We start from the raw sequence: 12,529 nt of genomic DNA on the forward strand, positions 1-12,529 counted from the left end.
TTTGAAATTGTCATTTTAAGGGGAGATAACTCTAAAATAGTGCATTTTCTGTTGGATTGTTCATGGAATTTTCCTACTTTGTATTTTAGCCGGGAAAAACGCACGGTGACTCTATCTTTTCTTTTGATATTATCAAAGCATTGTTTGAAAGCTATATTTTCCTGATTTATTTTACAATTCTATCATTTCGTTTAGTTTCTATTCACAAAATGGTGTTTTTTCCTGTATAATCCATACAAAATGTGTCATTTTGTCACGACCCGTAGCTTGAAAAAATGCACGGTGACCTATCATTTTTATAATATTTTTCAACATGTATCAATAGATACTACATTTTGGCAAAGTATGAACAAATTCTATCATTTTTATTTTAGACTCCCATACCACCTTAAGTGTCTATTGCAGTTGATTCAATTAGTTTAAATGAAAGAATTAAACTGATTTAGTCATTAAAAACGCTCCGATTACAGCCAAAATATGAAAAACCTATCAAATATGCCAAAAAATGTCACTTTTCAGATGGTTTTAATCAAAAATAAAAGTGGCCACATCCGTGTATATCCTTAACCTTTATACATGTATTATCATCAAATACAATTTACATTTCAATATTAAGCAGACTAAATGATGCTGGTACCCGATAAATGTGCATTATATTGTCGAAAACAGCCCATATGTATGTAGCAGAAGCATTATACTTTCTAATAAATAAATAAAAGTTTACACTTTCACAATTTTGTAAAACTGCTATATTTTGGGGCCAAAAAGGGATCTTACTGGACCTACTCCTTTCCGTTCCGTGCGTAAATAAATTCACAACTGCAATTATAATAAATATTTATTTAGAAATATATATTGATCTTTACATGTGTATTAAACTAAATTAAGCTCGGCATACAACATATGCTATATACTTTGTGACACTTATGTTGATACCACAAAGTACAAAATATTTAAAACAACATGATAAAACAGATACACGTATACAAGCTCTAAGACTACAAATTGTTTACAATTGTCTTATTCTTATTCCATATGCATTTTTATATAAAAAAATATGCTTAATATATAAGTTATATTAACTAGCTACAAACACTTTTACTAATCTATATCTGCCAATATGAAAAATTTTATTTCATAAGATAATTGCATTTTCAATTTGTACCATAGTTGCATGGAATAGAACCAATATTTTGGCTTTAAATGCCTCATACGTACTCTTATGCAAAGCACATTATCACAGTCTAATTATAGTTCACAAATCTTGAATGCAACAATCCTAGTATGTCATTACTTGTGTATGACCTTAAATATAAGGTAAATATCTCAGCACAACTTGATTCCATTTCAGTTTGTCATGACATCATTTGAACGAATTCTGAAATTAAGATAATATGATGATTAAACATTTCATTAACTATCTAACAGTTTTGTTTTGCTCTGCATGTACTGATGTTGTATCATGGAAGAATTTTGAATTTTCTTTTTCTTTTTTACTACTCGATCTATATGTTTTGCTGTTGCAGTGTTTTGTCTTTTATTACATCAATTTTTCTCATCACGGTCTGGTCTCTTTAGTTCGAATTTGTATTATTTATAATGTTTGTGTTTGTTTTATGTAGAATACGTTTAATAAGGTATAGGAATATTCCATGCGCATGTACACTCCAGTAAACAATTCAAGGACATAAAACTAAAGAAACAGAAATTTTCTCCGTGTTTTGAAATCAATATTGTATTTGAAAAGTGTTTAGCTTAGTAAATTTTTGTAAAACTACAAAATCAATCATATTCATTAACCTGTAAATATTGTCATTATAGAGGGAATGGTAGATAAATGTAAAACAAAATATATATTTTATGATCAAATTATCATTATGATATACCTTTATAATTGATTTCACCATCCCCATCAATATCAACTTCTTTGATCATTTGTTTGACTTGTTTATCTGATAATTTATTTCCTAGTTTAGCCATAGCTTTCTTGAATTCTTTCATAGTTATGACTCCATTGCCATCTTTGTCAAATTCCCGAAATGCATCACGGAATTGATCGTTTGTTGCTGGGGGTTCCGGTGCTGTTTCCGTCGACATCATTATCAGGAATTCTTGAAATTCTATAGAACCACTATCTTTAAAATAAAAAGAACGTATTTGTATTAAGGTATATTTATTTTCATTTGTAAAACAGCACAAGTTGAAAGTCCAAGACATCTGATTACAACAGAGTTATGTTAGAAATGCATTACTACCTTTCAAAGCTGAAAACAACTTTCTAAAACTATTACATCAACTCAGATTTATCTTCAAAAAAATTGTACAAATACATTGATAATTTTAATCTATATATTCAGAATGGACAAGGTCATATAAGGTCATATATAATAGCTTAAAACTAAAATACAGTGACAACCAAATCATTATCTATTCCAGTTACAAATTTTACAGGTACACCCATTATGCAATATGTGCAGTGGGCGGCTTTAACTTTTACTACTAAACCAAGCGTTTTAGTTTACGTCAACATATGACATGAACGGAATGTCTATGCCGAATACGATTTTGTTATAGAAATACCATTCACTAGAACAAACCCGTGATATTACGGGTCCGTGACTGAATTAAAGTATATAACTATGCGCAAGCTTTATTTTAGTATTAGTATTGTCATCGGATAAAGTCATGCCGATTATAAGATACACAGTTTTTTCTCTGCTTTCAAATCTTTCTGTTTGAACCCGTCGAACTGGAACTTATCAATTATTGGTAATATTAATTATTTGGAAAACAAAAGGTCCTGGAATGGAGTATTTTTTAATCAACAGCTTTGTCCTATATTAGTTATAAAAAAGTTGAATTCTTTGATTCGCTGTTTTACGTCATGCCCTCTAACAAATTGAAGTGTATATAGCATATTAATCCTGAATACACCGTTTGGTGGTGCGCCTGGCAGCTGCAGAACGTACAGATAATTTAATAGATAACAGGTTAATATAGTACTATTGGTATCGGTATCGGACTCGACCCGGAACTTCTTAATTATTGGCAATATTAAATTACGTGGAAAACAAAAGGACCTTGAGTGGTGTAATTTTTAATCTACACCTTTGTACTATATTAGTTATATATAAAGTTGAATTCTGTGATTCGTCGTTTTTACGTGATGACGGCTGACAAATTGGACCTCGTAATTTTAGTATTATAGATGTGTCCTGGCTATACTTCTCATTTGCATTGCCTTTTTTTGTTATAACTTATCGCCAATTGCGACTTAAACTTGTTATGAACAACATTACATATTAGCGGATCCAGGGAAGGGGGTGTGTTCCAGGGTTGGAACCCCCTTTTTTTCAGCCGTTCAATGCATTTGAATAGGGACATAGAGTTGGACCCCCCCCCCCCTTTTGTCCTGGGTTGGGTACCCCCTTTTTAAAATGGCTGGATCCGCCACTGTTACAGGTGCCATTAAAAAAGGTAATTAACTCATGTTTCGGTAAGATTACCTGCACAATACATTTGATTTGAAATCCTGTTTTTTTTCTTCATATCTGTACTTTCATCTACTTCCCAGTAAGATTTATTCATATACAATCTAATTGTTATGTTCATATATACTACTAGCACTTTCTGTTATAAACACATGTAGCGGTTAATCGAACTAAATGAGCATAGTGTAGTTACGTTGATAAGCTCCGAAAAGATCTTTTGTATGCTAAAAAATGTGTTGCGTTCGTTTGTCCTGACTATTTATACATACTATCGTGATCTACTCTTAGCATTATCCTTTGTACTTCAGCATCAGAGGCATCTTGTCCTACAGATTTCAGGAATGTCCTCAGTTCTTTACAAGATATTTTTCCATCCCCATTTTTATCGAAGTTCTTAAATGCTTCTTTAAATTCTGTAAATACATCATTATAATTTAAATCAAAACAATTTAACGTATACTGGTCAACAAAGCCCATATCAAAAATAAATTTTAATTTTTTACATATCATATTTCTTAATGATGAACTTCGGTCAATCTAATTGAGATGTAGATCTACGATTTCGTTATACTATATGTTACTTCATATAAGTAAAATAACAAAAATACCGAACTTCGAAGAAAATTCAATGCAGTAGATCCCTTATTTAAAATTTTCGTATTAATAGAGTGTGAATCGATATATGTCGTCTTTTTGTCTCGTTCCAAGGAAAATGTAGGGACTAATATTATTCTTATCTCTTTGATTAAGTCCAAATGATTTATTAAAAATCATTACTCTCACTTAACAAACGAAAAGCAAGACATACCCGTTTAGTAATGTTCGTTATTGTAAAGTAAGGAATGCCTTCAACTGTAAGTAATGATCACACCAAAGTAATGGACAGTTGTCTCATTGGCAAACATACATCATCTTCTTTTTTATATAATGTAAGCTACATGTACTAGCTCATTGGCAAACATACCACATCTTCTTTTTTAGATAATGTAAGCTACTAGAATCAGTATTTGTAGAAGAGTCCATCAAGTGTATACGATATACCATTTATATATTGATATTGAAGAACCTATGTGGCATAAATATACATGTTATAAGAGAGATAACAATTGCAATCCTTAATTGCCCGACAGAATCATTCATAACGATCGGTCTTTCTTCTAATTAACGCAAAATAGATATAAAAATAGGGTTCAAACTGAATTTACATACAAGTAGACGCTTACGAATTTGTTGGAAAGTAAGTTAAATTCCAACCAAAAAAATGGTAGACATTCACTTAGTTCAGCCATCACTCTTCCAAAACAAATGATTTTAGTTTTATGCACACACAATATTTTTGGATGAAAAGGACATCAATTACTTTTCGTTTCGTTAAAATGGTTACGGATCAAATGTCCTAATACATGTATGCACATCATAGTTCGAGAAACTTCTGTGTATATTTTTCTCTCGACTAAATGGGATTATATTACTGAAAGAACGACATGTTTTTATTATCGAAGCATTGGCCCGAAGATCGTGTTAGTATTACATAATTAATTGCACATATACATATACATTTCAATATGTTGGAAACATCAATAAATGTGTAAAATCCATACTTTTCTAAATAATTAAATTAAGTTCTTACCTTGCACTTGGGCTTTCGTTAATTTTGACTTTACATCAGCCTGCATAAAACATAAAATTAGTTTTAGAATAATTATTGCGAGAGCTAAAAGAAAAATTAATTGAGAATAAGTCTTGCAAGAACTCAACAAAATTTGGTATTATACATGAAAGATCATGTAACGATAAGCTTTCTTGCTAAATGCTATAGCTGGTTTTGTTTCGATATGATATTTTAACAACAATTATGTAAGTAGTGCTGTCAATGAATGTTTTACGATTAAGATCATTAATACAGTTCGTCGTCATGTGAGCATGCTTATTCTAGTTCTCATTGTTGAAGTCTGTAACGTTGTGACGTAGAATCACTCATTTAAATTGTATTTGGACCCTGTTGGTTAGTTGTCTAATTGCACCTCCAGAAAAACTTCCATAAAAAGGTGGTGATTTTATGCAAACGGTTGTGAGATCTTTTTGGCCAAAATTTTATACAATAATTAGATCTACAACGATATATGAAATTAGAAATGGATATTGCGATTCTGTTTTTCTTTATACATTTCAAGCACAAATACATTTGCATGACATGCCAAATGTAATAACCTAGTAGACATTTGATTGGAGAGGCTTTTTATTTCAAAACATTTTAAGCACGTTATATATGAGCTAAATTCCTACCGCAAATATGTATTTAATTAAAACTTGGGTAAAAGCTAAAAGACAAAGTTTCCTAAATTCTTATATCATATACTGCACAATGTAATTGAAATGTATGCAAATAACCTGATAGACCTATCTTATCAAGCATAATTTACATTTTCGAACATTTGAAGATTTTTAAAAATACATGTGTATTATATGCTAGAGCCCTATGTTTCTTGTTCAAAGCTGTATACTGACCGCTTATATTTCGTTAGGTCAAGCAGGTTACAGATTGTTGTAATGTTAGGTGAAGCACTTCACATATTGTTGTCATGTTAAGTGAAGCAGGTTACACATTGTTGTAATGTCAGACGAAGCACATCAGATATTGTTGTAGTGTAAAGTGAATCACGTCATAATCTGTTGTAATGTTAAGTGAATCACTTCATAGATGGTTGTAATGTTAAGTGAATCACTCTATGGATTGTTGTAATGTCAGGTGAATCACTTCATAGATTGTTGTAATGTTAAGTGAATCACTTCATAGACTGTTGTAATGTCAGGTGAATCCCTTCATAGATTATCGTAATGTTAAGTGAATCACTTCATAGATTATCGTAATGTCAGGTGAATCACTTCACAGATTGTTGTCATGTTAAGTTAAGCAGGTTACAAATTGTTGTAATGTTAGATGAAGCACATCAGCTATTGTTGTAGTGTAAAGTGAATCACGTCATAAACTGTTGTAATTTTAATTGAATCACTTCATAGATTGTTGTAATGTTAAGTGAATCACTCTATGGATTGTTGTTATGTCAGGTGAATCACTTCATAGATTGTTGTAATGTTAAGTGAATCACTTCATAGATTATCGTAATGTCAGGTGAATCACGTCATAGATTGTTGTAATGTTAAGTGAATCACTTCATAGATTATCGTAATGTCAGGTGAATCACGTCATAGATTGTTGTAATGTCAGGTGAATTACTTCATAGATTATCGTAATGTCAGGTGAATCACGTCATAGATTGTTGTAATGTTAAGTGAATCACTTCATAGATAATCGTAATGTCAGGTGAATCACGTCATAGATTGTTGTAATGTCAGGTGAATCATTTCATAGATTGTTGTAATGTTAAGTGAATCACTCTATGGATTGTTGTTATGTCAGGTGAATCACTTCATAGATTGTTGTAATGTTAAGTGAATCACTTCATAGATTATCGTAATGTCAGGTGAATCACGTCATAGATTGTTGTAATGTCAGGTGAATTACTTCATAGATTATCGTAATGTCAGGTGAATCACGTCATAGATTGTTGTAATGTTAAGTGAATCACTTCATAGATAATCGTAATGTCAGGTGAATCACGTCATAGATTGTTGTAATGTTAAGTGAATCACTTCATAGATTGTTGTAATGTCAGGTGAATCACTTCATAGATGGTTGTAATGTTAAGTGAATCACTTCATAGATTGTTGTAATGTCAGGTGAATCATTTCATAGATTGTTGTAATGTTAAGTGAATCACTTCATAGGTTATCGTAATGTCAAGTGAATCACTTCATAGATTGTTGTAATGTCAGGTGAATCACTTCATAGATTGTTGTAATGTTAAGTGAATCACTTCATAGATTGTTGTAATGTTAAGTGAATCACTCTATGGATTGTTGTAATGTCAGGTGAATCACTTCATAGATTGTTGTAATGTTAAGTGAATCACTTCATAGATTATCGTAATGTCAGGTGAATCACGTCATAGATTGTTGTAATGTTAATTGAATCACTTCATAGATTATCGTAATGTCAGGTGAATCACGTCATAGATTGTTGTAATGTTAAGTGAATCACTCTATGGATTGTTGTAATGTCAGGTGAATCACTTCATAGATTGTTGTAATGTCAGGTGAATCACTTCATATATTGTTGTAATGTTAAGTGAATCACTTCATAGATTGTTGTAATGTTAAGTGAATCACTCTATGGATTGTTGTAATGTTAAGTGAATCACTTCATAGATTGTTGTAATGTTAAGTGAATCACTCTATGGATTGTTGTAATGTTAAGTGAATCACTTCATAGATTGTTGTAATGTCAGGTGAATCACTTCATAGATGGTTGTAATGTTAAGGGAATCACTTCTTAGATTGTTGTAATGTCAGGTGAATCACTTCATAGATTATCGTAATGTCAGGTGACTCACTTCATAGATTGTTGTAATGTTAAGGGAATCACTTCTTAGATTATTGTAATGTCAGGTGACTCACTTCATAGATTGTTGTAATGTTAAGTGAATCACTCTATGGATTGTTGTAATGTTAAGTGAATCACTTCATAGATTGTTGTAATGTCAGGTGAATCACTTCATAGATGGTTGTAATGTTAAGTGAATCACTTCATAGATTGTTGTAATGTCAGGTGAATCACTTCATAGATGGTTGTAATGTTAAGTGAATCACTTCATAGATTGTTGTAATGTTAGGTGAAGCAGGTTACAGATTGTTGTAGTGTTAGGTGAAGCAGGTTACAGATTGTTGTAGTATCAGGTCAAGAAGGTTAAAGATTGATGTTTTGTAAGGTCAAGTATTTTACAGTTTGTTGTAGTATTTGGTCAAGCAACATTAAGCATATAATTTGTTTGTGTAAAGGATTTTTTGGCCTTGAGAATGAATAAGTTTAATAAGTCTTTAGAATGACATAGTATACATGATGTGTTTTTTGTTATGATTTTGGCTAATCCGTATTCAAATTAACTATCTATCTTACATGTATCAACTGGTACCCTCATTTGAAGTGCTAACATTCTTTTGTGACATGAAAACAACAAAGCTTGACCTTGTTTTGTCATAGAATTTACAATATTTACATTTCCCTTGTTGAATGCAATGACCTTGTTGTTACATTTAAAACGAATTATTCCAACAATAAGCTGAAGACATGTTTTGTTAAAATTTACTGATGCGAAAGTTGATTTAAAGTCAATACATGTTTCCCTTTGGAATTAACGCGTTCTGAACTTTTTTTATAAGGCTGAATAGTGAATTAGAATACTAAATAATTCTTCTTTTCTTTACTTTGAGTTTTTACTACAAAATAATGAAGCTGTTGATTTTTTTGCATTTAAATTATTAAAAGTGATCGCAGTATTATTAATAAGTTACACTTAAGTGTTCGTGCTGGATGAATGCCTTGTTTTGTGTAGATTATAATGTACGGAATAGCGCACGGTTTATAAAGCATGATTTTTTTTATGAATCTCCTATTATACTGAAATCCATTTAAGAAAATAACTTGATCTTTGGTTTGACTGATTTTTGTGTCTGAAAACGTTTCTTCATTTGGAATTCTTCAAGTTATAACGATACAGTAGATAATGGGAAAACATCAATGAAACTGCATCTAAACTACTCATGTTAACCATACTAAAAGCATAGAATTAAATATAAGGACCTCATTATAAAATTATTAAAAAACTATATCATTTTAATTGTCCTTTTTTGTATAAAATAAAAAATTTAATTGAGTGAATGACGACAGGTTGTCGTTATGCTGGAAATGTAACATGTTCAATCTGGACTTTAATATGTAAATGCACCTGTCCTAAGTCAGGAATCTGATGTACAGTAGTTGTCGTTTGTTTATGTAATATATTACGTGTTTCTCGTTTCTCGTTTTGTTTATATAGATTAGATCGTTGGTTTTCCCGTTTGAATGGTTTTACACTAGTAATTTTGGGGCCCTTTATAGCTTGTTGTTCGGTGTGAGCCAAGGCTCCGTGTTGAAGGCCGTACTTTAACCTATAATGGTTTAATTTTTAAATTGTTATTTGGATGGAGAGTTGTCTCATTGGCACTCACACCACATCTTCCTATATCTATTTTCTAAAAATGCTCTTAATATTCCAACTTGAATGTGTTTCTATGTCCCTTTTGCTCTAAATTCTCTTCATCTTAGTTCCAGCATGTTGGGTAACGCCATCACGAGTTGGTTGGCCGTTATGGAATAACCGTTTCACAAATGATATCGGATATGTTCCTTACGTCGTAACTACAATCCCCTTCCCTTTCATGAATTTGACCCACCGAATTAGACTATTTACCGGATTTGTAATCACATAAGCAACACGACGGGTGCCGCATGTGGACTGGCAGGATCTGCTTACCCTTCCGGAGCACCTGAGATCACCCCTAGTTTTTGGTGGGGTTCGTGTTGTTTATTCTTTAGTTTTCTATGTTGTGTCATGTGTACTATTGTTTTTCTGTTTTTCTGTTTGTCTTTTTCATTTTTAGCCATGGCGTTGTCAGTTTGTTTTAGATTTATGAGTTTGACTGTCCTTTTGGTATCTTTCGTCCCTCTTTGGGTAAGATTCTCAAACATAATACACCGAGAAAGACCAAAACTTGTATCATCATGAATAAAACCAGTGTCGAATTACCTACGGGAAATATGAAACTGTTACACTCTTTAAAATAAAAGCCATCAGCAGCCGGATGCAGTATATTACACACATTGCTCTTTGTGTTGGCATTTGTTTACAGTCCAATGGTATTCAGAGCGAGCCCTCAGATCGAGCCCACGGATATTGAAATGTCTTAAAATTAACTTGCGTATATAAAGACTTTTTCAATGCAGCTCTTATTTCTTAAAATTATATGCTATTAATTAACAATGAAAACGGAAACAGTCGAATATATTTATTTCAGGATAAGTAAATGCATACAAATCTTGAAATGTCCTGCAAAACGCTAAAAATTCATAACATATAACCCTCTATCCACATATTTAAAGTTTGACATTTAAAGGAGTAGGGGCATTAAGGGCATACGATACAGTTACAGAGAAGGTAATGACGTTACTAACGTAATATGTTATTTTCGCGACGTCAAACTGTGACATATCGGGAAAAGATGCATTTTTCGACTGATTTTTATCATTCAAACTGATTTCATTTGAAAACGAGTTCATGGACCCCTATTTTTCAAAACGGCATTTTGTTTTATCTGGCAGGGAGATTATGTGACCCAAATTTCAAAAAACTGTAAATAGAGGATTTTTTTTAATTTCGATAAACATACTGTAAAAAATTACGTTTTTTCCTCAATTCATGAACATTTGATAAATATGAGATATTTCTGAATGAAAAAATGCATAATTTTAAAGATACTTATAAAATACAGACATTACCGATTATTTAACAAAAAACAATTTGTTTTTAACTTTTATAACAAAAAAGTTATGTCTTCTTTCGAAAAAGAAATTTCGGCCACAAATCTGAATTTTGAGCAAATATACAAAATTTCGACCTCATTTTACTCAAAAAGTAGCACATGAAGGTATAATTTTTATTACCTATTTGATTTAATCAGGTAAAAAATAGCCTAATGGCAAATTTTCATCAACTTGTAAATACAGATTCAAAACTGTATCGTATGCCCTTAAGGCCTAGTTTTGGCCCAAGAAAATAAAATGTTTGATAACCATTTCAAATTGGCACATAATGTTTAGAAATGCATAAGGTCAAGAAATATAAATGAAAAACATAAAGATTTTTATCTGATGACGTCACAGTTACGTCATGATATGGACTGTTTTCACAAAAACGATGAAAAATACAGAATTTATGCAGTTTTCTGTCTTTATTTCTGTTGTGGAAACATCCTGCGCAGCCGAGAAACAACAAAATAATTTAACGGAAACTTTGTTATATCTATTGGCATAATCTCACCAAATATAAAGTTGTTTCTTGGGTGCGCACATACTTTTTGAATCCGAAATATACTTAAAATTTGATGAAAAACAAGGAAAATCATGAAATTTAACAAAATATGCAAATTAGGTCATGATTTGTTGCCATGGTAACTTGTTCGATGTCAAATTTGTTTTGTTTTTCTTAGTACCTTATACCTTAGTCAAGTTTTCAGTAATTAAATATTATGTGTGATAACTTTTAAATTTGCAGTAATTTTTGGGCCAAATAACCCCTATTCATAGATGCCTTTACATTCGTTTTTTTCAAATTAATATCTCTTAAAACAAAATTGATTTGAACAGTTGAACAAATGTCGTCTTGAAAATAGAAATATATGAAGGCCACACACATGTATACATAAAGAAATTTTACGATAAAACTTACCATTATAACTACTGTTTTGTCTATTTCGTTCCAAAATGCAAGATGTTCCAAAATCCAATGTCAATTCATAACTAACTTTAAACTCTAATCTGTCTATGATCTCCACTACGATCTTATGTAAAAGTATATCTGGATAATAGATAATGCTTTGACAACAAAATAAAAAGGTTATTTAAAAGTTTGGTTTACATTGACATGGTTGACAGTAACTTACATTTGTAATTATAAACAGACTTTTAAAAATCTGAAGGGAATTTAACTAAATATATTGATACTTATATAGTATATCGTCGAATATTTAGTTTTCTTTAATTAAACCCAATTGTACAAACTGTTATTATACATCTACAATTATAATTAGATCGATAGTATAACCGGACAAAACTTGTCAATAATTGTTTGAACTATTAGTATGTTCTTTTCAGATTTTAATTTGTAATATCTTTTAATTGTCATGATTGTCATTTATCATAATAGCTGTAGTTTTCTCCACATATTTATCTTTTGGTCTTATATAGATATGTTTCTGCTAATCCGACAATGGACTTCGTATCTACGTGTACCTGTCAAAGACTGTTTCTTGCAGATTATCTTAACAATAGACAACATTTTTTTTAATCTATAGTTGCATGTTTTTCTTCACACAAATCTTTA

The 12,529-nt window shown here is 31.1% G+C and overlaps 1 protein-coding gene across 1 annotated transcript; it reads right to left on the bottom strand.

Moving 5' to 3' along the window:
- Positions 1 to 825: 825 nt before the first annotated feature.
- Positions 826 to 12,133, bottom strand: LOC134711885 (calmodulin-A-like). The gene is made up of 5 exons (XM_063572841.1): positions 11,876 to 12,133; positions 5,122 to 5,161; positions 3,761 to 3,904; positions 1,887 to 2,135; positions 826 to 1,378 (listed from the first exon to the last, which is right to left on the bottom strand). Exons 1-5 carry the CDS (start codon positions 11,876 to 11,878, stop codon positions 1,356 to 1,358), a joined length of 459 nt encoding a protein of 152 aa, XP_063428911.1. The 5' UTR covers positions 11,879 to 12,133; the 3' UTR covers positions 826 to 1,355.
- Positions 12,134 to 12,529: the final 396 nt, after the last annotated feature.

This window comes from Mytilus trossulus, chromosome 3 (genome assembly GCF_036588685.1).
Source record: "Mytilus trossulus isolate FHL-02 chromosome 3, PNRI_Mtr1.1.1.hap1, whole genome shotgun sequence".
Taxonomy (NCBI): Eukaryota; Metazoa; Mollusca; class Bivalvia; order Mytilida; family Mytilidae; genus Mytilus; species Mytilus trossulus.

What these genes read in the sequence shown, in the direction of transcription:
- LOC134711885 (XM_063572841.1), bottom strand. An exon ending in AACGAAAGCCCAAGTGCAAG is followed by an intron (nt 3,905 to 5,121) that starts GTAAGAACTTAA and finishes ATGTATTTACAG; the next exon opens with AATTTAAAGAAGCATTTAAG. An exon ending in GCTAAGAGTAGATCACGATA is followed by an intron (nt 2,136 to 3,760) that starts GTATGTATAAAT and finishes TTTATTTTAAAG; the next exon opens with ATAGTGGTTCTATAGAATTT.